Source organism: Oscarella lobularis, chromosome 9, assembly GCF_947507565.1.
Source record: "Oscarella lobularis chromosome 9, ooOscLobu1.1, whole genome shotgun sequence".
Taxonomy (NCBI): domain Eukaryota; kingdom Metazoa; phylum Porifera; class Homoscleromorpha; order Homosclerophorida; family Oscarellidae; genus Oscarella; species Oscarella lobularis.
In genome coordinates, this window is record NC_089183.1 from 2,255,220 (window position 1) to 2,279,129 (window position 23,910).

At 45.7% G+C, this 23,910-nt stretch overlaps 1 protein-coding gene, 3 long non-coding RNA genes and 1 other non-coding gene across 6 annotated transcripts; 2 read left to right on the forward strand and 3 right to left on the reverse strand.

Annotated features, from left to right (window-relative positions):
* The first annotated feature begins 4,175 nt into the window (after nt 1-4,175).
* Nucleotides 4,176-6,905, forward strand: LOC136191427 (low-density lipoprotein receptor-related protein 8-like). The gene is made up of 4 exons (XM_065979750.1): nt 4,176-4,515; nt 5,211-6,257; nt 6,315-6,444; nt 6,522-6,905. The coding sequence occupies exons 1-4, from the start codon at nt 4,176-4,178 to the stop codon at nt 6,823-6,825; spliced, it is 1,821 nt and encodes a 606-aa protein (XP_065835822.1). The 3' UTR covers nt 6,826-6,905.
* A 5,469-nt stretch (nt 6,906-12,374) lies between these two features.
* LOC136190946 (uncharacterized) lies at nt 12,375-12,911 on the reverse strand. Its single transcript, XR_010670674.1, has 3 exons — nt 12,817-12,911; nt 12,715-12,759; nt 12,375-12,672 (listed from the first exon to the last, which is right to left on the reverse strand). It is a non-coding gene; the product is annotated as an uncharacterized lncRNA (long non-coding RNA).
* A 5,919-nt stretch (nt 12,912-18,830) lies between these two features.
* LOC136190953 (uncharacterized) lies at nt 18,831-19,117 on the reverse strand. Of its 2 annotated transcripts, none has more exons than XR_010670684.1 (3): nt 19,087-19,117; nt 18,953-19,030; nt 18,831-18,906 (listed from the first exon to the last, which is right to left on the reverse strand). It is a non-coding gene; the product is annotated as an uncharacterized lncRNA (long non-coding RNA). The 2 variants fall into 2 exon arrangements; XR_010670685.1 differs by having other exon boundaries at nt 18,953-19,033.
* A 2,838-nt stretch (nt 19,118-21,955) lies between these two features.
* LOC136191682 (5S ribosomal RNA) lies at nt 21,956-22,074 on the reverse strand. Its single transcript, XR_010670912.1, has one exon. It is a non-coding gene; the product is annotated as a 5S ribosomal RNA (ribosomal RNA).
* Nucleotides 22,075-22,413: 339 nt separating this feature from the next.
* Nucleotides 22,414-23,842, forward strand: LOC136190954 (uncharacterized). Its single transcript, XR_010670686.1, has 3 exons — nt 22,414-22,810; nt 22,872-22,945; nt 22,999-23,842. It is a non-coding gene; the product is annotated as an uncharacterized lncRNA (long non-coding RNA).
* The last annotated feature ends 68 nt before the right edge of the window (nt 23,843-23,910 follow it).

Here is a 23,910-nt window from a genome sequence, read left to right on the forward strand (position 1 = left end):
AAAGAGAAATAGAGCACGCTCGTCGTTTAATTAATTTAATAATTATTTAAATTCCCTAAACGTTGCTTCTCAGTGCATGCAGTCACTCTAGTCAACGTCTAAAAGTACACTAGCTGGTACCGTGCAAAAAAAACTATAAAACTGCCATCAGAAGATATAAAAGAAGAAGGCAACAAATTTAGCTGCGTAACGTCAGAAATCCAAAAGCAAACATGAAAAGCATGTTGAAACGTTTCAAGACGCTTGCGCTTCTCGGAGCGCTCTTGATCTCCTCGATCATCATCGTCGTCGCCACCCGCCTCCGCCTCATCCTCACAACCGCAAGCGCCATTGCCCAAAAACCCGACGACGGGAACGCCGGGAAAGAGCGCTCACATCGAGTGCAAAAAAATCCGACGACGATCCGGGTAAGACGTCGTCTCGTCGCCCGACGCAAATGCACGCGAAACACGCAAACCGGCTCCTCCGAGTGCCAATCCAAGAAGGGACGAATTAGGATAAGGAATCTGTGTCACCCACGTAGCAGCGGGGCCCCCAAATGACCGTGCCGCCGACGAGACAGCCAGTTAATTACCGTTAGTGCGTTACTGTACCATGAAGACGACGACGACGACGACAACGAAGAATTCCGCGATAAAACGGCCGAATCCATTCAAGGCAGTATTGACTTCTTCCGCTAGCTGGCTGGATGTCAAGCAGAAAACAAGACGCGACGACTCGTCATGCATCGATGACGCCTCCAGGGAATAAACTCACGAGTTCCTGCTTTCCGCTTCGGATCTGGTCATTGTTGATAGGAAAGAGAGTGCGAATCGCGTTCTCGGTAAATTTTTCCGGACTCTCGAATCCGTTCAAGCCGAACAGTTGAACGGACAAATTATTTAATCGAGGAATGACGAGCGTCGTAACGACGAACTTATCATCCGACTCGAAAACGCGTCCGTCTTTGCCGACGATGCCAACGCCTTCTTCGCTATGGCAGAATATTGCTATGCAATTTGATAGGATTTTACGGCAAAATGACGTCACGACATCGACGTCATCGTCGTGGTTGTGGGAAATGAGTAGTACAGTAGGCCGTAGGAGAGCCGCTGGTGCGCGTAGGAGCGTGTCGATGTGAGAAGCGACGTCGAGCAGGCATTCGGCAAACGTCGAATGCGCAGTAAAGTGGGTCGAGAACGCTCCGGCATTTGACGTCAAGCGTTGAGCCGTTTCGCGCCATAGGCCATTGACGCAACTCGCTCTGGCGAGCGTACGAGCGTTAAAATGACGAAAAATTTCGTAAAGGACGACGGGAAGGTCGAGAGGCGATGCAGAAGCGGAGGAAGTTAGCGCGCGCGCGTCGTCGGAAGACGAGTCTCTCGTCTCGCTCCTTTGGGCGACAATATGAGTTGAGGCCGCGGTGACAACGGCTGAGAGGTCACTTTCACAGCACACGACCCCACGACAGCGTCAGTTTTCATGAGAATGATTCCGATTGTAGCGATTCAGCGCGCATTGATGCGGATAATTGGCAAACGTGAGGATTCGTATGTGATGTACACGCAGAAAAGTAACAGCAAATGGGTATTTGGCATGTGGAGAGCCTCCTAGCCGGGGGGGGGGGGGGGGGGGGGAGGGCTGTTAGGCTTTGGCTGAAATTAATTGTTTACTATAGCTTATACCGGTATTTGCATACTGTATGTGATCTTCTAAGATAGCCTTGGCGGGAAGTTGAATTCATACCCATGAATTCGCCGCTCCAAAGTCAGATCAACAACCACTGTTGACTTCTTGGAAGGCCGACTCCGAAGGCGATGCAGCCCATGCAGCCCATGCAGCCCATCCAGGGACAAACGGTGACGACCTCAAGCAGGGCCGCTTAATTCAGTTGCGTGACGAGAAAAGGCTTTCTGCACTTTGTGCTTGCTCGTATTTCCTGTCTTGTTTGCGTCCATCAGTCGCTGGTAAAAGTCCCAATAGCATTGGCAGAAGCGAAAAAGATTTCAGAACAATTAATTAATAAGGAGACCCATCTTTGCCTCAGGTGCAGTAATTGATTATTGAGCGGCACGTGACCACAAGCATTCATTTTATCGTTGAGAAACAATCGGAGCACGTTACCAGTCACTTCAGTTTCTCTGCAACCAGATGGACGGTTCCGCAATCGTCGACGAGCGACCAATTCGTAGCGCTCCTGGCGCTCCCACTCGCACTCCCACTACAATCGTTAGGTTTACGTTCCTAGCCCTCGTCAACGCGCTCGGTCTGTTCGGCACGTCCGTCGCCGTGATGGCGCTAGTCGATCACTGGATCTACGACGACGACACGACAAACTATTAGCTTTTGCTGTGCCTACGCTACTCGTCGTTGTGGTACGGTACTGACGTCACAAGATCCGCGTTTCGGGAAACGTACGCTTACTTTAGATCGGTATGCTCGCGTGCGTGCTGACTTTGTGCGCGAAAGTGACGATAAACTTAGGCGCGAAGACAAAGGCAAGTCGTGACGGCACATAGAGAAATCGCAATCTAAAAAAGTATATATAGCTGCGCAATGCCGTTGGCGTGTGTTGGGCTATTAATAGTGGATTTGCCTTCGCCACTTGCATATATGGGTGCTTGTGTTTTGCAGCAGCTTTTGATTCAACTGACTCTCTTTTACGGCTTTTTCAATCCTTGTCTTTACGGCTTTGCTCTGCAACTTGGGTCTGTGCATTTGTTCGGTGATACTCGCGTTGTGGTGTTATTGGACAAGATACAGTGCGTGCAGCTGCTGCTGCACTAGTACAGGCAATTATCAAGTGCTCTACACCAGTGAGACGGTAGCCGTACACTGCCCGCAACCCGTCGTTGCTCCGCAACCCGTCGTTGCTCCGCAGCCTGCTCAACAACCGATGATGGCGTTTCCGCTGGTATACCAACTGAGTGACAGGTCTCAATGGAGAAAACAATTAAGCATAGAAGTCACGAATGCAATCTTTTCGAAACGTCGTCATAGTCAATTCATCTATCAGCGTAGAATTGCGTAGTGTACGTATGTTTCTTTATACGTATCAGAGCATGTGACCAGTCACGTCTGCACATGCAGTTTCTCCGCGCAAAGAGATCAACCACGGATACTAGTATCCGTGGATCAGCCGTCCCATGAGAGTCGACAAGCCACGTCGCGCTGCCGGCGTCCCGACCCGCATCCCCACGCCAATCATCAATGATGGCCCTAACGATCTGATTCTGAGGATGCACTCACAACCTTTCTCCTTTAGGCCCTTGTTCTTTTGTTCGATAGCACTCACAGCGATGTCCTTCTCGAGGAGATACAGCGCGTGCAGCTGCTTCACTATTCCAGGGAATTATCAAGTCTTCTATGCCAGCGAGACCGGAAACATGCATGTACTACCCACACCCCGCTGTTGCTTCGCAGCCGGCTCAACAGAGCTTATCCGATCCAGATGCAGAAGAAAATGGTGGCTTATTCGCAGGCACCGTCCCAGATGCAGCAACCAAAGGTGGCTTCTTCCCAGGGACCGACCCAGATCAGCCCAATATGTCTGTGACTACCACCAGTGCATGTCCACCAATGCTCAGTAAAATCTCGCGCTTGCGTTGCGCAAAACGAAAGGACTACCTGCATGCTATGCTTTGATCAGTAGCGTATTGTCGCTAAATATGCGTACGTCTCACTCTGTCTCTCCGTGTCGAGTAAATTAGTATACGTATACATGTATCTATCCATAAACGATCGGAAGCACTTGACCTGCAAGTCACCTCTGCAAAAAGATGGACGGTCTTATAGACATCGCGCTGCCGACTCGCATTCCCGTGCCAATCATTGGCCTAACGATCATAGCGTTCATTGACGTGCTGGCTCTGTTTGGACTGGCGAAGAAGCCGTCACAATGATTTAATTAATTAAATCTAAGCATCTCCGCGACATATCGCACCGAAAGGATGGACGCTTTGCATGTCTCTCGCCCAAGGCTTTGCAGCGCCTACTCTAGTCGTTGTCTTGGTACAGCACTGAGTGCCTTGCCATCCCGGAAAAGTGCTGAAGTTATATTAGATCGGTGCGCTTGCGTGCCTTCTGACGTTGTGCGCGGAAATGACGTCAAACCTCGCGGAGAAATGACAGCAAACGCCTACACAAAGACAAAGACATATCGCTGCATGCATATTAATTACTAATTTTTTAAAAAAATGTACTTGTTGATGCGCAATACTGTTGGCGTGTGTTGGGCTATTAATATTAGATTTACCGTCATCGTTTGCATTATGTGGGCAAATCAGTTTGTTGGTTCGGGTCTTGTTGGACTCGCAGCCTTTAGAGTTTATGGCGTTATGAGTTTAAACTTGGCTCTGTTCGTTTGTTCGGCAGCACTCACAATGATCACTCACAATGAGGTGTTTTTCAAAACGTTCGACCAGGCTTGCATGGTAAAACGATCGGTGACAACTATGCTACGCAATATGTTCGGCAAGGGGCCGTCGAACGTCTATATGGCGGCGCATGCAGGAGTGGCAGTGCAGCCGAACAAGGGTGAGTATTTCGCCGAGGCGCATCCTCATCGTCCTGCTGCTGACGACGCTGAGAACGATTTGCAGCATAGCGTGGCTCTATACTCCAACGACGCCACGTGGACAAGCGAGCGTCTTATTGCGTTTTGCTGTTTGCTTTGAATTAAGAGAGATTTTTTTGGCTTTGCTGTGTTTTAGCCTAGCTGTTTTACGCAGGTGTGCGTTAATATGGTATGCACGAACAGAATGTCGGTTTTCGTCGTGGGTGACTACTAGTAGACACGTGCCAATCTATATCTTACGACCATTTCCTCTAAAGGCGGAGACTTGGGTAAACAATCTGCTGTTGGAGTCTCTTAAACCGGAAAACCGCAGGAAAACGAATCAATGATTATAGCGTGCGTTCTTCGTGAGTCACGCCGGATCTTCCGCGTCTTTTGCTCGGTCGCGCTGTATAATCGTCTTGCTGCGTCGTCTTGCATTACTATGAAACACGCAGGTAGATATGAAGCCTTCAAGTTGTCAAAAGCTTAGAGTTGCCTTAGGATCTTAGATACATATTTATTTGACTAACGTACGTCAGCCACTACATGCGTATCGCTCGTTTAGAAGACAGCCTCCATTCGAGGGGATAATGGGACTGCACATTTATGTTACCGGACCACCCTGTTTCTAGATTTCATAGTGTCCGTCGATATAAGAAACTCTTTCGCTTAGGCTTTACCTTGCTCTTTCTGTCGTCACTGCTCGCGCGTTCAATTCACAGCGCGCGAAGTCTCTCGACGTGCACGCGTCGCCGCGATTTTCAATGCCACGACGGACAGTGCATTTCTCGACGTCATCATTGCGACGGTAAGTTTGACTGCGACGACGGCTCAGACGAAACGTTCGGCTGTAAGCGACGAAGAAAACGGTCCGTCTGCTCTTCTTCCGAATACGAATGCGCAAATGGACGATGCATTCCGTCCGAGCACGTGTGTAACGGCGACAACGACTGTTTAGATTTTTCTGACGAATCGGAATGCCAGACGACGACAGCGGCAACGGTGGCGAAGAAAAAGAAGTCGCCGCCGCCGGCGCCTCCGCCGCCGCCGCCGCTACCGACGACGACGACGACGACGACTTCAACGCCACAACCTTGCGCGCATAACGACTTTCGGTGTGCAAATAACGAACGCTGCATTTCGAGATCGTTCGTGTGCGACGGCTTCGACAACTGCGGAGACTATTCCGACGAATGGGCGTGCTCGACAGCATCACCTACGACGCCGGCGTCAAAATGTCCACCAAGCATAACTTTTAGGGGACGCGTATTCGGCGTCGTTTCGTGCGCAACGATCCGAAAATGCATCTTGTCGTTGCAAGTTTGCGACGGACGCAACGACTGCGGGGATTTTTCCGACGAATCGACGTGTCCTACGACGCCGGCGTCAACTTGTGGACGGAACGCACATGCCTGTAGAAACGGCAGATGCGTCTTGTCGTCGTACGTCTGCGACGGAGACAACGACTGCGGAGACAATTCGGATGAACGGGAGTGCGAGAAGACTTGCTCGCGGTACCAGTTTCAGTGTAGAAATGAACGATGCGTGTCAAGAAGAAGAGTTTGCGACGACGTCAACAACTGCGGTGATTACTCTGACGAACTCAACTGTCCCACTCCCGTGCCTCCTCAGACATTTCAATGCCGTAATGGGCACATCATTTTGAAATCGCAGCAATGCGACGACCACGACGACTGCGATAACGACGAAGACGATTGCCGTAAGAGGGACATCGGAGGTGGGCGCAGTTTATACTCTATAAGCGATTTCTGTTTAGCAAGCTGGGAATTTCAAATGGAGTACACAGTCACGGGAACCTGCGGCGCCTTTGCTCTCATTGTCGCTTTTCTGATTGTCTACATTCATAACAAAAGGAAGCGACGTCGGCTGGAAAATCAACAAAGCCTGTAAGACGGACATTATTTTTACGGAGACCCCATGCACAAGCGTCTAGCAGAAATACTCCCAATCGCTTTTTCTTTAGAAGGAACGCAAGTCGGATGTCACAGCAACTTGTCCGCATTACCACAAGACGAAACGTCGCTCAGCGTACGCTCAGCGATGCAAGCGAGCGTCTTCCCACCTACGGCGAAGCCGTAGAAATGCGCCCTGTGGAGCGTACAAGAGGTAACGTTGCTCAGCGTACTCTCAGCGATGCAAGCGTGCATCTTCCCACCTACGGCGAAGCAGTAGAAATGCGCCCTGCGGAGCGTACAAGACGTAACGTTGCTCAGCGTACTATCGGCGGTGCGAGGCGTGTCGAGGCTTCTACGAGTTCATTCGAATAATGTGGTGTACGGAAGAGGACGCGTAACTTCTTCTAGATTATATGTACGGTATATAGCTAGAGGCCTGATGAAGCAATGGATGAAAGTCTATCCAACAAAGATACGGGAATTTAATCGTCGCTCCTCAAACGTGCTTCTCTTTGCTTTTTCTGCGCTTTCGGCGTGCAATCAAAAGACGCTCGACTGCAAAATGAGCTAAATTACACTAGGCTCACCTAGGCGCTCGCGATCTTGCTGTTCACGGTTGTTTCCGTGATCGAATAGTTTCCTGACGGGTATCCTCACAAGGGGCCTCACCTCTAAGCGTAAACAAATCGCTTCTTTCGCCACCACGCACTAGAGCAGTCGCAGTTGTTGTCGTGAAATTCTGTATAAATCTCCAAAATGAAAGCGATGTGGTGTAGCTAGGATAGATCTCTAGCAACTCGACACGATTGGGTCGATGCATCCTGCAGATTCCCGAAGTAAGGAGTCGTTCGTTACCTTAAAGAAGCTTCTTGTGCAGGCACTAGAGTCACAATCCGTGCTGAAGAACGAAGAACACCCAGCGTTGCCCGCTGTCACGTGATCAAGTCGCCTCGCACAAACCCGGATTAAAATCGACATGGACGTTCGTCTCAGCACGCTGTCCGATTGGGCCATCCAAAGCCTGTGCGAAACGTTTTTTGTTCCGCGTTTGTCTTCACTGGGTGATATACCGGCTCTTCCCTTGCCCTCTGTCGCGGAGATTCTTCTTGGCGACCCCTCGTCTTCAGCACTGTCTTCAGTCTGCTTGCCTTCGCCTATCGCCAACCGTATAATCGACGGACTCGCTCGACGTGGAAAGCTTACAGCGAACGTCCTTGATATTCTACTCGATCGAAATCGCTTTCGTTTGACGGCTTTGCCTCTCTACTGTATTGATATCGACCCAGAAGCAGTCGTCGAAAAAATAGCGAAATCGATCGACGTGACGAGCATCGACATATCGTTCAGTCCGTGTTGGGCAGATTTGTCGACTCCTTTTTTGAAAATCGTCAAGGGCAACTGCAAGGAATCGTTGACGAGCTTCGGTGCCCGTCACGTCGTCGGCGAAATTGGATTACTCGAGCTTCCGCATTTTTCAAATCTAAGGCATTTGGACATTGGATTCACGTCTGTTTCTCGTGAAGATTTGCGCACGTTTGTTTCGAGTCTACCGCTATTGGCGCATCTTTGCATTTCTGGAATTCCGGTTAGCCTGTTTGAAGTGTTTTCTATGGCTGACTGCCTCACTTGCGTTGGTCTCAAACATCTTGGGCTTAATTCGTTAAAGTTCGTCTCTGTCAAAGAATCTGACGTCACTGCAGTGCTACCTGAATTCACTGCAGCGCTATCTTCTAAGATATCGGCTTTTTTTTCTAAACTTTGTTGTTTAGAAAGCCTCGATCTCTCTTACGTTTATTGGGACAGTGACATAGGATCAGAACAAGCAAGAGTGAAACACGCTCTTTACACAATTCTAACTCATTCTCCTTCGATTACTCATCTTGATTCTTCGGGCACACTCTCGCTTGCTTGCGTTTGCGACGTTCTAATAGCCACAAACAGATCTGCTCAACTCAAATTTCTTGAGGATTTTATAGCCTCCGAATATGGCTATAAAACAGCTGAAGAACTTGGCGTAGAAAACTGTCGAATCGCTGCAGGGAGAAACGTTAATGACTATCGCAGCAAGCATGCATTGAGAAATTACGAGTCTTTTTCTGATGCTGTTACTAAAAGTGACTTCATAATGTGGTGCCGCGACGAAGTGATTCCTGCACAACTGTCGTCAATGATTTACGCTGGACTTCTTCGCATGAAGAGTGGACGTGATTTTGACTTTAAGGTGCAAAAAGTCGTCACTAAGTTTTTCAACGACCTCCTCCTTCGTCAAATTTTTAAGGCGAAGTACGATGAGCCACTTGTTCTAAGCCACCATTCTCGTACTCTTCTAGAATTGGCTTTTCAACTCTTTCTGTATCCAAGAAGTTTTCCTCGGTTTCAGAACTGTTCAGAATATTCACTGTTCGACAGCGAAAAGTCCTTTCGTCGAGGTCTCCTTTTGAATTTTCTTTATTTGTCACCGTTTATTTGTTCGCACCCTCTTCTTTTGCATTTGGCTGTGGCAGCCATAAGCAGTCTTCCGGACGACGATTATTCGAAAATAAACTTCCTGGGAAAATTGTTCGAAGAACTGCCAGCAACCAGTCGTCAACATTTGGCTATTGAAAAGAGCTGTCTTCCTACATTGTGCGTCAAGCTAAGCGATCTCGTCAATTTCTATGACGACATTGAAAGAATGAGATTGAAACCTAAGTCATTACGTCTCCCAATGTTTGTCCCGAGAAGTTATACAACTGTTCGCGCTCTTTCGTCACTGTGTTATGGACTGCAGAATCTGTATCATTTCTTTGTAAACGTCCCTGACGCTGTGGACAATCTGGCAGAAGTGGCTCTGAGATCCTCGTATTATTATATTCATCGCGACTCTAGTGCGGACAACCTCTACTGGGTGGCTATTGAATATCTATCGTATATCGCTGAAATTCCCCTCTTGGCGCATGCAGTGTGCTCGCGAAAGGTCATCAAGGCCATCGTCGAAGCGGCATCTTCTTCGCCAACTGAAAGAATGCGTTTTGCATCTTTGTATTTGGCCGGACTTCTTATTGTCAACGACGAACTGGACTCAATATGGCCTGACGACGTCGAAGCGAAAGATGCTCTGGTTGCTAAGCTGTTTGAAAGCAGTGACAATATAGAAGGCTTTCGTGAACGCACAACCACCAAGCGCTGCTACCTTTACACGACACTTATGCCTCTGGTGAAGGTTTGCAACTGCTCTGAATTTCCTGCTGTCTCTGCTTTTGGCTTGAACCATCTTGCATGCTTTTGCAGCAGCTTCAATGCTAAGAAGTATTACGCTCAAACTGGTTTGTGTCCTTTGTGCCTTATGAGAAAAGAAGTCGGTGCCGATGTTGTTTTTGGGCTTTCAATTCCAGCGGAGTTGGAAGAAAAGTTCCACGCAGTTATGAAGGCGTGTCCGCTTCATAAAGAAGAATGAACCGGACAAGTGTGGAAGAGCGACCCAAAACACTTGCATCGAATATCTATTATATGTTTATCGTTGTGTTTGCACGTCCTAATTTATTGCATGTTTTCTAAAGATTCTTGGTGTTTCCGCCAGTTTCGTACTCGTGCAGCGACACACGTAGGGAGACTGAATGGGGGAGCCCAGTCGAAGTGCTAAATAGAGAAATATTTCAATAGCAAATAGATACCTTCCTATTACAAAAGTAAGGCTTTCCGTTGCTTGAATGGAACACCGGAAAGAAGAGGCACTGGCATTGACGTATCAATCAATCAATTAAGACGTACCTACAGCTCGAAAAGAAGTGCCGCAGCACGCGTTCCACAAGTGCTTTTTACGCGCAAAACGAAGAAAGACCTTTGATCACCTAGCGAGTACTATCTTTCATTTTGATATTTTGAGTCATTCTCTTTCTATATGAGATAAAACGTCGTTTACACTTCATTTACCCATCTGTTTAGAAAAGTTTTTTAAATAATAATGGCTCTTGTAAATATAATCCCTCAAATGATTTTCGTTTGAAGATATAGAGTACAGTAGATGAATGTGCATTAAATATTGTTCATTTTTATAATTCCATTGACATATTACATCAGAGATCAGATCTTGTTGCTATATTTGTGCGCAAAATGATTTCGTAATAAACGGAGCTTGACGCCACAATTTTTTAATGACTTCGCGAACGACCAGCAATGATCATAATTGGCGGTAGTAAATTACGTGTGGCGTCTGATCAAGCAATGGAGAAGCGTTCAAAATATTTGGAGAAATTTTAAATTTGAAGGTACAATTAAAAGAGACAGAGCTAGACTGCAGTTTTTATAAGCATCCGGGATTTCCCTTCGCTTCACGTCGTAGAGCCATGAGCTATCCTGGTCCGCATCTCTGTCTAGCTATGCCATCCTTTGCCTTCTGGCATCCTAGACAAGCACAAACTTCTCTTTATACAAGGCAGGTAGGTATATAGAGGTTGGAATACCGTGATCCGGCCGCGATATCCGTTTTCGCGAGCTCGATCGTTTCGCGATCGAGCCCGGAATTGGTTTGACGAATACGACGAAGCATCGACGATTTCGTCGTCGGCGAGAGGTAAGGCTGCACGCGCGCGTCGGGGTTAAGATTTCGATCGTCGAGCGATCCGCTCGATTGCGCGAGTCGCCTGATCGAGCACGCCGCGCGAATAGAAAGAAACGCACTGTAGCACGATGTATCAGCGTTGCTAGAGACCCAACGTCCAAGGCCACCAATAATGAATTGAGGCCTCGCGTCAAAGGTCTGTCACGTGTGACGTACGTGTGACGTCAGCCTAAAACACGAACTAAAAGCAGCCTGTCTCACGGCGTGTCCCTATAATTCCAAACTTCCTCGTTCAAAGCCGCCTGCACGCAGTATTTGATCGCTTCTTGCGCCTGCGGTGTTGATCGGTTGCGCTTGGGTAAAAGCAGCACGCGCCGGGACTGGCAGTGATCCAGGTCGACATGTAAATTTCTGAGTGAACCCTGAGTAAACCCTGATTGTGGCTCAAAAGGACGGTCAACGATTTCTAGCCCACCCGCATCCGCCATTTCCTATTTTTTTTTCATTTCATATAGCTTTCTAGAGAATCGCCACTCTCCGGTTGACGGTGCAGTTATGAAGCTGCTAATCAGTCCAGAGGAAGAATCGAGTGCCTTTCAGATCTCACGAGCGTTTCTATTCCTTTAGGAGCTAGGTTCTCATTATCAATTCACACTGCGCGCGTATGAATGGAGATGCATTGCGTTTTCAGTACAGCGAGAAGGCGCACGAAAACTAACATGTAGCACTCAGTTATAGTCCTCGTTGGATATAGACGTACGACCTGGAATTGGACTCATGCAAGTACATGCATACCCATGACGAAGAGACAATCCATATCCCAATAGTAGGTTGGCTTAATTGGGATCACTAACCAGGTACCGAACCGATAATAGACCTTGAAACGTCAGAGGTATGTAGCAGGAGGACGTCGTCACCTTTATCGTAACCATCTACCCCCCCTCTATTCCCGACTAAGCTTGACAACATGCAATAATTTTGGAACTACCCAAGCCGCGTCGGCTTTGCAGGTTTGGGAAGCACTAATTTTCTAATAATCATGAAAGTAAAATACAAAAAAGTGTAAAAGTATGAACAGAAAGAAGTCAAATTCAGCAAACCAACTCTGTTCTAAATGCGAATAACTAGTACGTTCAATAGAGGGATGGCATCGTGAAACTACTAAATGATATCAAAAGGCATAATAGACTAACTAGAATAAAAGGTCAGGGATGACAGGTGAGATTTGGGGATACGAGCACCTATAAAAATTTCATGATGTCACTGTGGTTGGCATACTATACAATGTGCACAATTGGCCACTCGGATACGATAAAAGTCAGTGTGGGCCTAAACGAAGTGTGATGAGAGAACTCGTAGCAATACTAGAAACTTACCAGGAAAAATTGCAGCCACAAGATTTGAGTAGCCGACGTCAGGGTCCTTCACGGCATTGAGAAAATGCCTGCGGGTTGCTGTCTTTCCAGACTTGTTTGCCCACGCGTCCAGCATCTGTAGAGCCCCGTCGTTATCGCTGCGTTTTTCACCAAAAGCATAAATTTCGAAATCTTTAAAAGGTTCTGGTCCTAAAATTCTCCCAATACTACGCCATTTGGGTTGAATGCGTTGCGCCGCTCTAAATCTTTCTTGAGGGGCCATTGGCGTATCTAGAAACTCGTCGCCAAATAAAGGAGTGGCACCTAAAGAGAGCAGATAAACATGAATGAACTGAATGTGCACACCTTCGCCTTCACATGCCACGGTAGCTGCTGCCTCAACAAAGCGCTCTGCAAATAATTTACACTCTGTCGCTTAATTAACAGCTGAAAAGAAATTCCACTGACTTTTAAGTAGGGAAGGAGAACTTGTTCGAATAAAATTCAAGTCTTCTTCGGCCTTCTCCTTCTGTTAGAGTCAATACGTGAATCTTGTGTATTGATGTATATCTATAGCTAGTTACCTCCTCAGTCGAAAGTTCAATAGCCCCATCTTCATTCAGCAGAGCTAGCAAATACAGTAGACGTAATTGTCGAGCGGCCTTAGCAAGGCTCTTAGCCGTGGCGCAAAGATTCTCACTCCAAGTAGAAATCAGCATTGCTGCAGTCTGACATTTTACTTTGTCAGCTTGTGTTAAGCCATGCAAATTCTCTTTCAAAATTTCCATTCCTGCCTCGTCTTTCTCGAGACACAATAGTATAGCGCAGCGGGTGTTGTAAGACAAATAATCAACATGATTGTCGTGGAGAGCAAGGAGATCTTTTAAACTGTCTCTGGTCGTTCCTTCGCTAACAAAAACGTTGGACTTTGTTGAAGTCTTTATCTTCTCTTCAACTTCTTGTTCTGCGTACGCCAGTGGAAAATCTTTAAGCTGCTTTAATTCAGCGCAGCTGATGTACATGTATGAAGTATTTGTCCCTGGACTCTTTTGCAAAAGAATTTTTTCGCCAGTTTGTTTAAGATCAGTTAGGAGTTTCAAGCACTCTCTCTCCGAGTGCTCTAGGCCACGAACAACAAAATCCAGCGCTTTATCTTTCTGCTGCAGCATTATCATTCCTTCAACTACACGACCGTCTATTGTTTTGTGAATCGTCAACCCGCCATGCCAAATAACAGGCTTTAGACCACGGAAACAAGCGGCATTGTGAACGTGGCATTGAAGAAACGGCATCGTTCCTGGAGTTATAATGTCCGTCTCTTCAGCTTTTCTCAAGCGTCGTCCGACGTAGATTTTCATTTCAGAATTTTCTTTCCACACTTCAGGCGGACGTTCCTGATTTAGTAGAGCTGGAAAGCGATAAGTATCAGATTCATCGGGAAGAGGATAGCAAATCTCTAAATGGCATAATAGCGATATCGTCTCGTCAATGTTTTCCCACTCTTCATCGTTGAATGCTTTGAGAGCACAATGGATCTTCTCTTTTGTTGCCGTACCAGGTGAGAAGCACTGAAGGCTAATAGGAAATTCGGGAGACTCTGCTGGTGTTAGCAGCGGGCCAATGGCATTTTGGCATAGCCAAGGAGGATCCAAAATAATCTTGTCCTCAATGGCAAAGATCTTGAAAATCCGTTACATACATGTACCCCTAGGGCGGTAAATAAATAAATATACTAACCTCGCCGATACCTTGCAAGAACTCGACGAGCAGATCTTGAACCTGGTCCGAAAGACCAGGCCAAACGCTCTCAACAAGTAACTGCTGGAAAACGGACGCGTCCATTACTCGAATGTTGTAAAAGCTATCCCATATGCCAGTCATTATACATATTACATATTGATCAAGAAATGCGACATACCTCTTCGCTCCGGGGAATTAAGGAGTTTCTCTTGAGAGAAGACAGCGTTTTTTTCCGTGTTTCTTTGGCTGCTTCACTTTCAGCAAAAAATGCAAGAATGCGCTCAGACAGCCCGAACTTATGAAGTGGGTCTCGCAATGTGGGCAGGAATGAAGTCACTGCCGCTTCAACAATAATCGGAACATCTTTAGATGCCTTTCAAAAAAATAAACTTGAAAACCGCTTTACCCTTTAAGTTAATAAAGACTCGTTACCTCAATTACGAGTGTTTTAACCTCTCCGATAGCTTTTCTCAGTAGATGTAGCGTTTTTGAGCGTCTTTCACGACAATTCATAACGAAACATTTTTCGTAAAAGTTAAACCAACGGCCATACGTTTGTCGAAGATCCAAGACAAGTTGTCGCAATTTCAGTTCTCCATTTTCCAAATCTCGCAGCTTATCTTTGCGGCTTCCTATTACAATGACAGACGCTTGCTTCAGTTCTGTAAGGTCAACGCTACATTTCACAAATGAGCAAAAGTAGAAACTCGAATCCTGTAGTTCACTGTTGCTTTTTGTTAAATCAACAACGAGAAGAAAAGCTGTCGTAGAATAGGAGAAAAAGAGACCGTGCGTTTTATGAAAGTAGGACTGCCCGGCGAAATCGCAGAGAACTACTTCGCCGGCGGATTGAATGGCTGCTTTGGAAACATCCATGCTGGCAGTCCGGCGATCGTCGCCTCCTTTCTTCCAGTCAATGTTTCGCAAAGTTTTAATTAAAGTTGTTTTACCAGCTCTTGCATCTCCAATAACACAAATCTTAATTCGCTTTGGTTTTGCTGTGCCTTTGGAGTAAAGTTCGTGGTATCGATATTTAACCTGAAAGAAAGGCATGCAGATATTTAACAAATAAGAAGTCATAACAGGCAACTGCAACTAGCCCAAAATTCGTGAAGAAATTTTCTTATTTCTGGTGGACAAGGATATTCGTGAGGAAGCAACTTGTTCTTTATTGAGGGTCATATGTTTTAAGCCAAATATTTGCTAGAATGTCTATAAAACGTCTTACCTTTGCACAACGGCCCACAAGACTAAGGTCTTTAGACAGAAGGAAATTCAAAAAATCCAATTGTTCAGCAGCTAAATTTACACAACGGTACGACAAACAAAAATAGCAAACCGTAAAATTTAACATACCAGAAAATTTGTTACAGAATATCAAAAAAGCGTGTAATACAGAGTTATTTTCCTAAAAAGTCAAATTAAACAAAATGCCAAGTAGAAAATTAAATGTACTGACAGACCTTGTCCACTGCATTGATATCGGCTCCAGCGTCGATTAATAATGTAGCCATTTTTGTGTGACCTGTTGAGCACGCTGTCCACAACGGTCTTAGTTTTTCCTAAATAATTCATTAAGGTAAGTGTTAAGAAAATTAGCTTACTACTACCAACCCAGTCCGTCTTGTTGACATCCGCACCAGCGTCGATTAATAGTTTAGCGATTTCTACATGATTTTAAAGCAAGCTTCCCACAAAGGCTCTCTTCCGTTCTAAAACTCTAACTAGACAAAACACAGCCTTCAAAATAGCACGCTTTTACCAACCCTATCTGTCTTATTAACATCCGCTCCAGCGTCAATTAATAATTTGGCCATTTTTGTGTGACCTTCTGAGCACGCTGCCCACAACGGTCCTTTTTGTTCGTACTAAATAGTTAATTAATTAAGGTAAGTGTAGGAAAATTAGCTCACTACTACCAACCCAGTCCGTCTTTTTGACATCCGCTCCAGCGTGGATTAATAGTTTGGCAATTTCTACGTGATTTTTAGAGCATGCTTCCCACAAAGGTTCTCTTCCCTTCTAAAACTCTAACTAGATAAAGCACAGCCTTCAAAATAGCACGCTTCTACCAACCACGTCTTTCTTATTAACATCCGCTCCAGCGTTAATTAATAATTTTAAAATTTCTATGTAGTTGTTAGAACAAGCTGTCCACAATAGACCCTTTTCACCCTCAAGAATTAGACAAAAAAACATTTTTATTTAATTAAATATCACACTAATACAAACTCTGTTTTCCTTATTGACATTCGCTCCTGCGTCGATTAATAGTTTGGCAACTTCTATTTGACCATTAGAGCAAGCTTTCCACAATAGCTTGCTTTTACTCTACAGATTTTAATTACATAACGAACCGCTTGAATATAATGGTAGCACTATGGTACAAACCACGTTTGATTTATTGACATCAGCTCCTGCATTGACTAATATTTTGCCAAATTCTACGTGGCCATAAACAGCGGCTTCCCAAAAAAGTCCTTCATTCTAATTAGATAACGTGACGTTATTTATAAAAGTGGCACATAATACAAACCCCGTCTGTCTTATTAATATTTGCACCAACGTCGATTAATAATTTGGCAATATCTATTTGACTATCACAACAGGCATTCCACAAAGCCTCTCTTTTTTCCTAACAACTCTAATTAGATAAGAAGTATTGTTCATAGAAGTAACATGCTACTGCAAACCCCGTCGTTTTTCTTATTTACGTCGGCTCCAGTGTTGATTAGTAGCTTGGCAGTTTCTACATGACCCCCTAAGCACGCTTCCCAGAAAAGCCCCACTCCAGCCTAAATACTCTAATTGGATAAAACCAACATTTCCTACTAGTAACGCAGAAATACGCACCCAGCCTATCTCATTGACATCTGCTCCAGCGTTGATTAATAGTTCGGCAGTATCTACGTGACCACCACGACACGCTGTCCGCAAAGGACTTAATCTAACCTAAAGATTATAATATATAAGTAACCATAGCTATTTGTATAATACAAACACTGCTACAAACCAGCTTTGTCTTATTAACACTAACTCCAGCTTTGATTAATAGTTTAACAATTTCGATGTGACCATGTAAACACGCTTCCGACAGAACCTCATAAATACTCTAAAAATTTCAATTTGATAAAATCAACATGAAGAAATGTAGGAAGTAACAGACTACTATACAAACCCGGCGGTCTTTGACATTGAAATCAGCTCCAGCGTCATTTAAATGTTTGGCAATATCTGCATAGCCGTTGCAACACGCCGCCCACAAAAGATCTCTTTCATCCTAAAGATTTTAATAAATAGAAAAAACAGCACGCGTCTAACAAGTAGAACACTACGGCAAACCCAGTCTGTCACGTTGACGTCCGCTCCAGCGTCGATTAGTAGTTTGGCAATATCTGCATAGCCGTTGCAACACGCCGCCCACAAAAGATCTCTTTCATCCTAAAGATCTTAATAAATAGAAAAAACAGCACGCGTCTAACAAGTAGAACACTACGGCAAACCCAGTCTGTCACGTTGACGTCCGCTCCAGCGTCGATTAGTAGTTTGGCAATTCCAACGTGACCGTTAGAGCACGCCTTCCATAAAAGGCTTCTTCCAAACTAAACATATAATTTAGGAAAGGACAAAGTGTCGGTAAATTCTATTAACATTGTCTGCCTTATTGACATTTGCTCCAAAATCGATTAAAAGTTTGACAATATCTACGCGACCGTTACAGCACGCTTCCCACAGAGGCCCTCTTCCAATCTAAAGATTCTAATTATTAAAAACAACATGTTCTTAAAACTGTAAACTACCACAAACCACGTCTGTCTTATTAGCATTTGCTCCAGCGTCGATTAATAATTTGGCAATTTCTGTATGACCATTGGAACAAGCTGTCCACAATGCCCCTCTTCCAGCCTAAAATTAGATAGCATGTCTTCAAAGTAACGCACTACACCATGCTATGCAAACCCTGTCTGCTTTATTGACGTCCGCTCCAGCATCAATTAATAATTTAGCAATTTTTACGTGACCCTTGTCACATGCTGCCCTCAACCGCTCTCTCCCAGCCTAAATATTTATAATAGAGAACAAGAACAGCATATAAGAAGTGAAATGCTACTTAAACCTCATCTGTAATATTGACATCCGCTCCATCGTCAATGAATAGTTTGACAATTTCGAGGTTACCATGAGAACACGATTCCCAGAAAGGCTCCTTTCCATACTTAAATATTATTAGATAAATAGCAACATGTCTTTGAAAGTAAAACTGCCAACCTTGTCCGTTTTATTTATATTAGCTCCAGCGTCCATCAATAGTTTGGCAATTTGTACGTGACCCTTTAAACAAGCTTCCGCGAAAGGGTTTCTTCCAGCCTAAAGATTCTCGTTAGACAAAGAACAGCATGTCTATGAAATTGCACACTACTACAAACCCAGTCTGTCCTATTGACATCCGCTCCGGCGTCGATTAAAAGTTTGGCAATTTTTACGTGACCAGTAGAGCAAGCGGCCCATAAAGGCTCTTTTTCGAACTAAACACTCTAATTAGATAAAAGAAAAGCATGCGTATAAAGTAACACACTACTACAAACCCTGTCTGTCTTATTGACATCCGCACCGGCTTCTATTAGTACTTCGGCAATTTCCAAGTAACCATTTGAACACGCTGCCCACAATCCTTTCTAAAGATTTCTATTTGACAAAGAAAAGAATGTCTACAAAGTAGCTCACTTTTATGTTAACATTGGTTCCGGCGTCGAGCAACAATTTGACAATTTTCACGTGACCGTTTAAACAAGCTTTCGCAAATGCAAAACGGATATCCTAAAGCTTCATTAGTTACTTTTTCAAACAATGGAGTCATGCAAACTTTATCAGGTGCAAACTCTTTCAATTCTTGCACAACTTCAAACATCCCTTTTGTAGTGGCATGCAGGAATGCCAAACGCTGCTCCAAATACGAATTTCAATAATTGTTCTGGATACGCAAGATTGAAAACTAACGGTGTACACAAGCTGCCCAGCTGTCTCTTTTCTAAGGGAGATGGCATCATCTTTATTTCCGTTGTAACAGGCCCGATCAAGTGGAGAGTAGTACAATGAGTTTGCCATTTGCTAATGTTAGGTCTTTGTTGCTGCAAGGAAAGAGAAAACGGAACCTTTTTCGCTATCCACTGCAGGTTAAAACTGCTTGGGAACTCGATCTTCAACAACGAAACTGAATTCCTGACATTACCAAGTGCCTTCGACGTAAATCGAAAATCGTACGTTTTCTTGGGTGCTCTTCTCGGTTTCAAACAAGCACTAAGAACGGTAAGCCTAAGAGAAATTCTTTTTGCCTTTACACAGAGAACGCCCCTTGTTCACGCGCACGTGATCCTGAGCCTATAGCGCACGATATATACTGCGTTACGACGTGCGAGTATGCCTTCCGTCAATCAAGCGGCGCCTCCACTTGCCGGAAAGTGTGATTCCTTCTGTAATGCTCTTTCTGTTAAAATATATCAAGCTAAACCGGATTCCTCCTTCCGTTTAGTTAACTTTTGAGTTTCTTTCTAGCAGGATGCTGCTTAAGAGACCTACCTATTGATTATGGTTTCTAAACGTGCATGGTGTCGAATGTACGGTACATGTGAGATACCTATTGATCTATATAAATGATCTCATAGAAAAAAAATTAGGTAACTAACTCCCTAACAAAACGAACCTATCGCTAGTTGCGTATACCGTAAGATGCGCTGTTCACTGAAGATACCAAAGCAATTTTTTCCGTACGTTTACACGTTATGTTCTTTGATGTCACGTGACCACCATCATCTGCCACACGATCACGATCTCCGCGAAACGGGCGACTGCCGCTGGCACGATGCCCCTCCTCTCGTTATAATGCATCGAAATCGTTTCTTTGTGCATGTTCTTCGTGATCGTCGCCTAAACGCGGCGTTTTCGGCGTATCCTTCGAAATGGCAAGCGCGGAGGTTCGAGTGTGTCTGCCGACGCGTTCTTTAACGAATTCTATTCGCTTGCATTGAGAAAACGGTTCTATTCGATCAAAAAAGAGCCCGAACGTCTCTCGATCGCCGAATTCGATCATTTTTTCAGAATCTCCTCGTTGACGTCCGGAATTGAGATTACCGTTTTGAGTTCTGAAAGTCTCTAGACGGTTCTCCGACGGAAGAACGGAGTAAAAGACCGTTTCGACCATCGCTGTGTCTAGAGTCACGGTACCGTGACTCAAGTCTCACGGCTTGGAGTCACGGTAATTTTGTAGTTAAGAGCATGTGATATCACCTCCTACGCAAGGTGGTCGCGGTAGCTCAACGGGCGGGGGGGGTGCTGAGCAGGGCGCTGGGGATGCATGAACCACGGGGCACGTGACGGGTCGTGGGTTCGAATCCCGAAGCGTGATCGTTTTTTTCTTTTTTTTTCTTCTTTCTTTTTTTTCTCTGTACCTAAACGGCGATATACGATCACCCGCGACTGTGGCTTAACCGCCCGTAGCATGGTGGTTCCAGGGGGGCGAAGCCCCCCTCTGCGACCTATGCTCATTGGGGCGGTTAAGCCCGGAGCGGGGCCGCCACCGATACCAGTAAGGTTTAGGGTTAGGGTTGGGTTAGGTACATGAAAAAAACGCTTTTTAAGCTCTCTAGGTTAGGTCCATTCTCTATAGTGCGCTAAACGATTTCTTCCCCTCGGTTACCGTGCGCTACCTGTTACAGTTACGGTGAGTTACTTTACCGTGACTCTAGCCACAGCGTTCTACCATTTAGTCCGGGTCAACAGGAACCCGGATTCGGGTAAAAAATGATCTCTTTCGAGACAAAATGCTATTCTGCTGGGAATAATCTCCATTCTTTTCGGCTCTGTGTGACGTCGTTCTAGCGGTTTCCAGCTCACCAACTGACTCTCGCCGCCGCTACTCCTTTGAGTCCATTCTTCCGCTCCACGTTCACAGAGTACACCGTCTAGAGACTTTCAGAACCCAAATTGTCGTCTCTATTCCCAACGTCGATAGACGAATTCTCGAGAAGTTGATCGAATTCGCCAACAGAGGAAAAACAGAATGCCAGGCATATCCGTTCAAAGCGTTCGATCGCTATACGACGCAGCAGGTTCTCTTCGGTTTCAGCATCTGTTGCAGATGTGCGGAGACTGGCTTCGACTTCGCGTTGACTTGTCGACTTAGCTAATCGACACAATGATGACTCGGATCTATAGTCCGAGTTTGCGATCGCATTCAGTTGCAGCCGTCAATATCATAAAATTGAGCGATAGCGAGGAGTTTCTCGCGCTGACGATGGATCATCTGACGAGCTAGGATTCTATGTCAAGACGAGTTGGGTGTGAAATTGGAAGATGAAGTTTTGCTCGTGCTTCAGAAGTGAATCAAACACGACGAATAGTCTTGTCGAGATGACGTCGAACATTTTTCAAAGTGCATTCGATTTCCTCTCGTCGATTTCGACAAATCGATTGGCGTTCTTTCCAAAATCGGCTTGGTGTTGCACTACCAGTCGTCAAACTCGTCCCCATTTCGACGTTGTTACGGTTGTGAAAAAAAGGCAACCCTTCACTGGCAACAATGACTTGACCTTCGAAGCGCCAACGTATGATGTGAATAGCGACTCGTGGACGCCGTTTTCTTCGATCCCTTTTCACACCGGTCTATCACCAAAAAATTCTAACGGCATCTGACGAGCTCTATGCGCTCTTGGTTGCAGTCCCACTGGCGTCGTTTAACGATACAGCGCCGAGCGATGGCGCTGCTGGGTAGAAGACAAAATTATTTATACCATGTGTTCATTAGCTATAGCCGACGAAACACGTCAAATAAACGTTTTGCCAGCTAAATTAAAATTTGAAAAGGAAGAAAAGTCTACAGCACCCGGTGTTCCCAGGCGGTCTCCCATCCAAGTACTATCCGGGCCCTACGTTGCTTAACTTCGGTGATCGGACGAGAACCGGTGCTTTCAACGTGGTATGGCCGTAGACGATTGGAAAGGCAACCCTAGTCTACATATACAACGTCATTGACGTTCACAGCAAACCCAGAATTGCATACAGTGCGAATCAGCATAAACTTCCTTGCCTTTAAAGTACGCTAGCTTAGCAACGGAAAGTCGTACGGGGTCCCCGAAAAGACCGGGAGACTCGCAAGACCCTACTCTATTTAGTAGTGAAGGTCCGGTTGCTATGCTCCTACGTAGGGCAAAGATAGAGAGTCAACCAATGGCAGAGGCTCGCGCAATCACGTGACCTTAACTGCGATTGGTTGATCTATCCATAGATATAAAAATAGAGGGATTGGCAACTCCCTCCTTATCACGTGATTTACGTGGTCCTAGGGTAGTTACGTTCCCATTCACCATCATGTCCGCTCTTGTACGCGCTCTTGAAGCTACGCTGCAGTCCAACGTCACTTCTGCCGTATCCCATCGATACGAAAAGCTGAAGAAAGACGCCGGAACGCTTCTCCAAGACGAATTTCGTCATCGTCTTCTAAAATTTGGCGAAGAGCTCACCAAAAACGTCCAGGACTGCTTTCCTGTTCTCTCTTCCCGTCCTTGGAGACCTTCCGATCGCGAAAAGTGCCTTGAAGCTTTCATGGCACTTCGAATCGACGTGCTTCCTCAACTCTGGAAGTCGTTCTACGCTGAGATTGAGATGTGCGACGACGATCCTCTGCTTCCGCAGTGTGTCAATAGGAGGCTATTTGAGATTTGTTTAAGTGAGCATTTGGAGAGTGGGGCCGAGCACTTTCAGATATTGGATATAGTTTCCACCATTAGCTAACGCCGGGTCAAGATCAGAGGTCAAAAAAGCGGCAGCGACGTCGACCGGCCTGTCGTGGATACGCAAACTTGTAAGCCCCGCTGAAGTGTCCAAGACAACCGAATGAGTCATTGCGGAACGCAGATCCGTCTCGCCAGACAGAGCGACGACTCTCGAACACAGCAGTTTTCCTTCCGCCTGTTGCACGCTCCACCGTACCATTTCCTCTTCAAAATCGAGCGTTGTGTCTAAATGCGCGCAAATAATTCAGATACGAAGAACGCACGTCTCTTCGAAAAGGTACCACTTTCAGTCGACTGATTTCCAGACGATTCGATAGTTGCAGCCTGAGCTGACGAACGAGGGCGATGTCTGCTGTATTTTTTCCGAGTGAAGCGATTTTTCTTCCTCAAAGGCATTCTAGGGACAAAATAAAAAGTAATTACGCCAAAAAACATTTAAGCAAAAGAAGTTTAGCGCCATAAGTCACGTGCCAGTTAGAGGTCACTAGAAAGGGTCAGCCTGAGAGTAAAGACAGGCAGAGAGAACAACTGCTTATGCCAGTTCCACGCAGAAATGACTCTTCTTTATGATAATCGACAGTGAAGAGAAGCCAAACGCACGGGCAATGAGCCAACCTATCCGCAGTTGAGTCACTACAAATGACGAAAAACGGCCGCTGTGTCTAAAGGAAAGGTTTAGCGGCCTCTACAGAACGCCTATTCCACGCCAGGACAACTGGCAAGCCTAATTATGAGCGTACGAGCATAGCGCGAACGAGCGTTACTTCCCCAACCTGTCCGCAGTTGGGCGAGGTGCAATTTGTCCATATCGGCGCCATACATAGCCGTACGAATTCCCGCAGTGTACTATGGAGCTTCTGACCTTTCGAATTATCACTTCGAATCGTAGGGAGAACTCCGGGAGACTCTTAGCTTGTGTTTCGGTAAGCAAGATTCGAGCGCATCCGGGAAAAAACGTAACTACCCTAGGGCCAGCTATTGATCACGCGTAAAGGGGGAGTTGCCAATCCCTCTATTTTTATATCTATGGTGG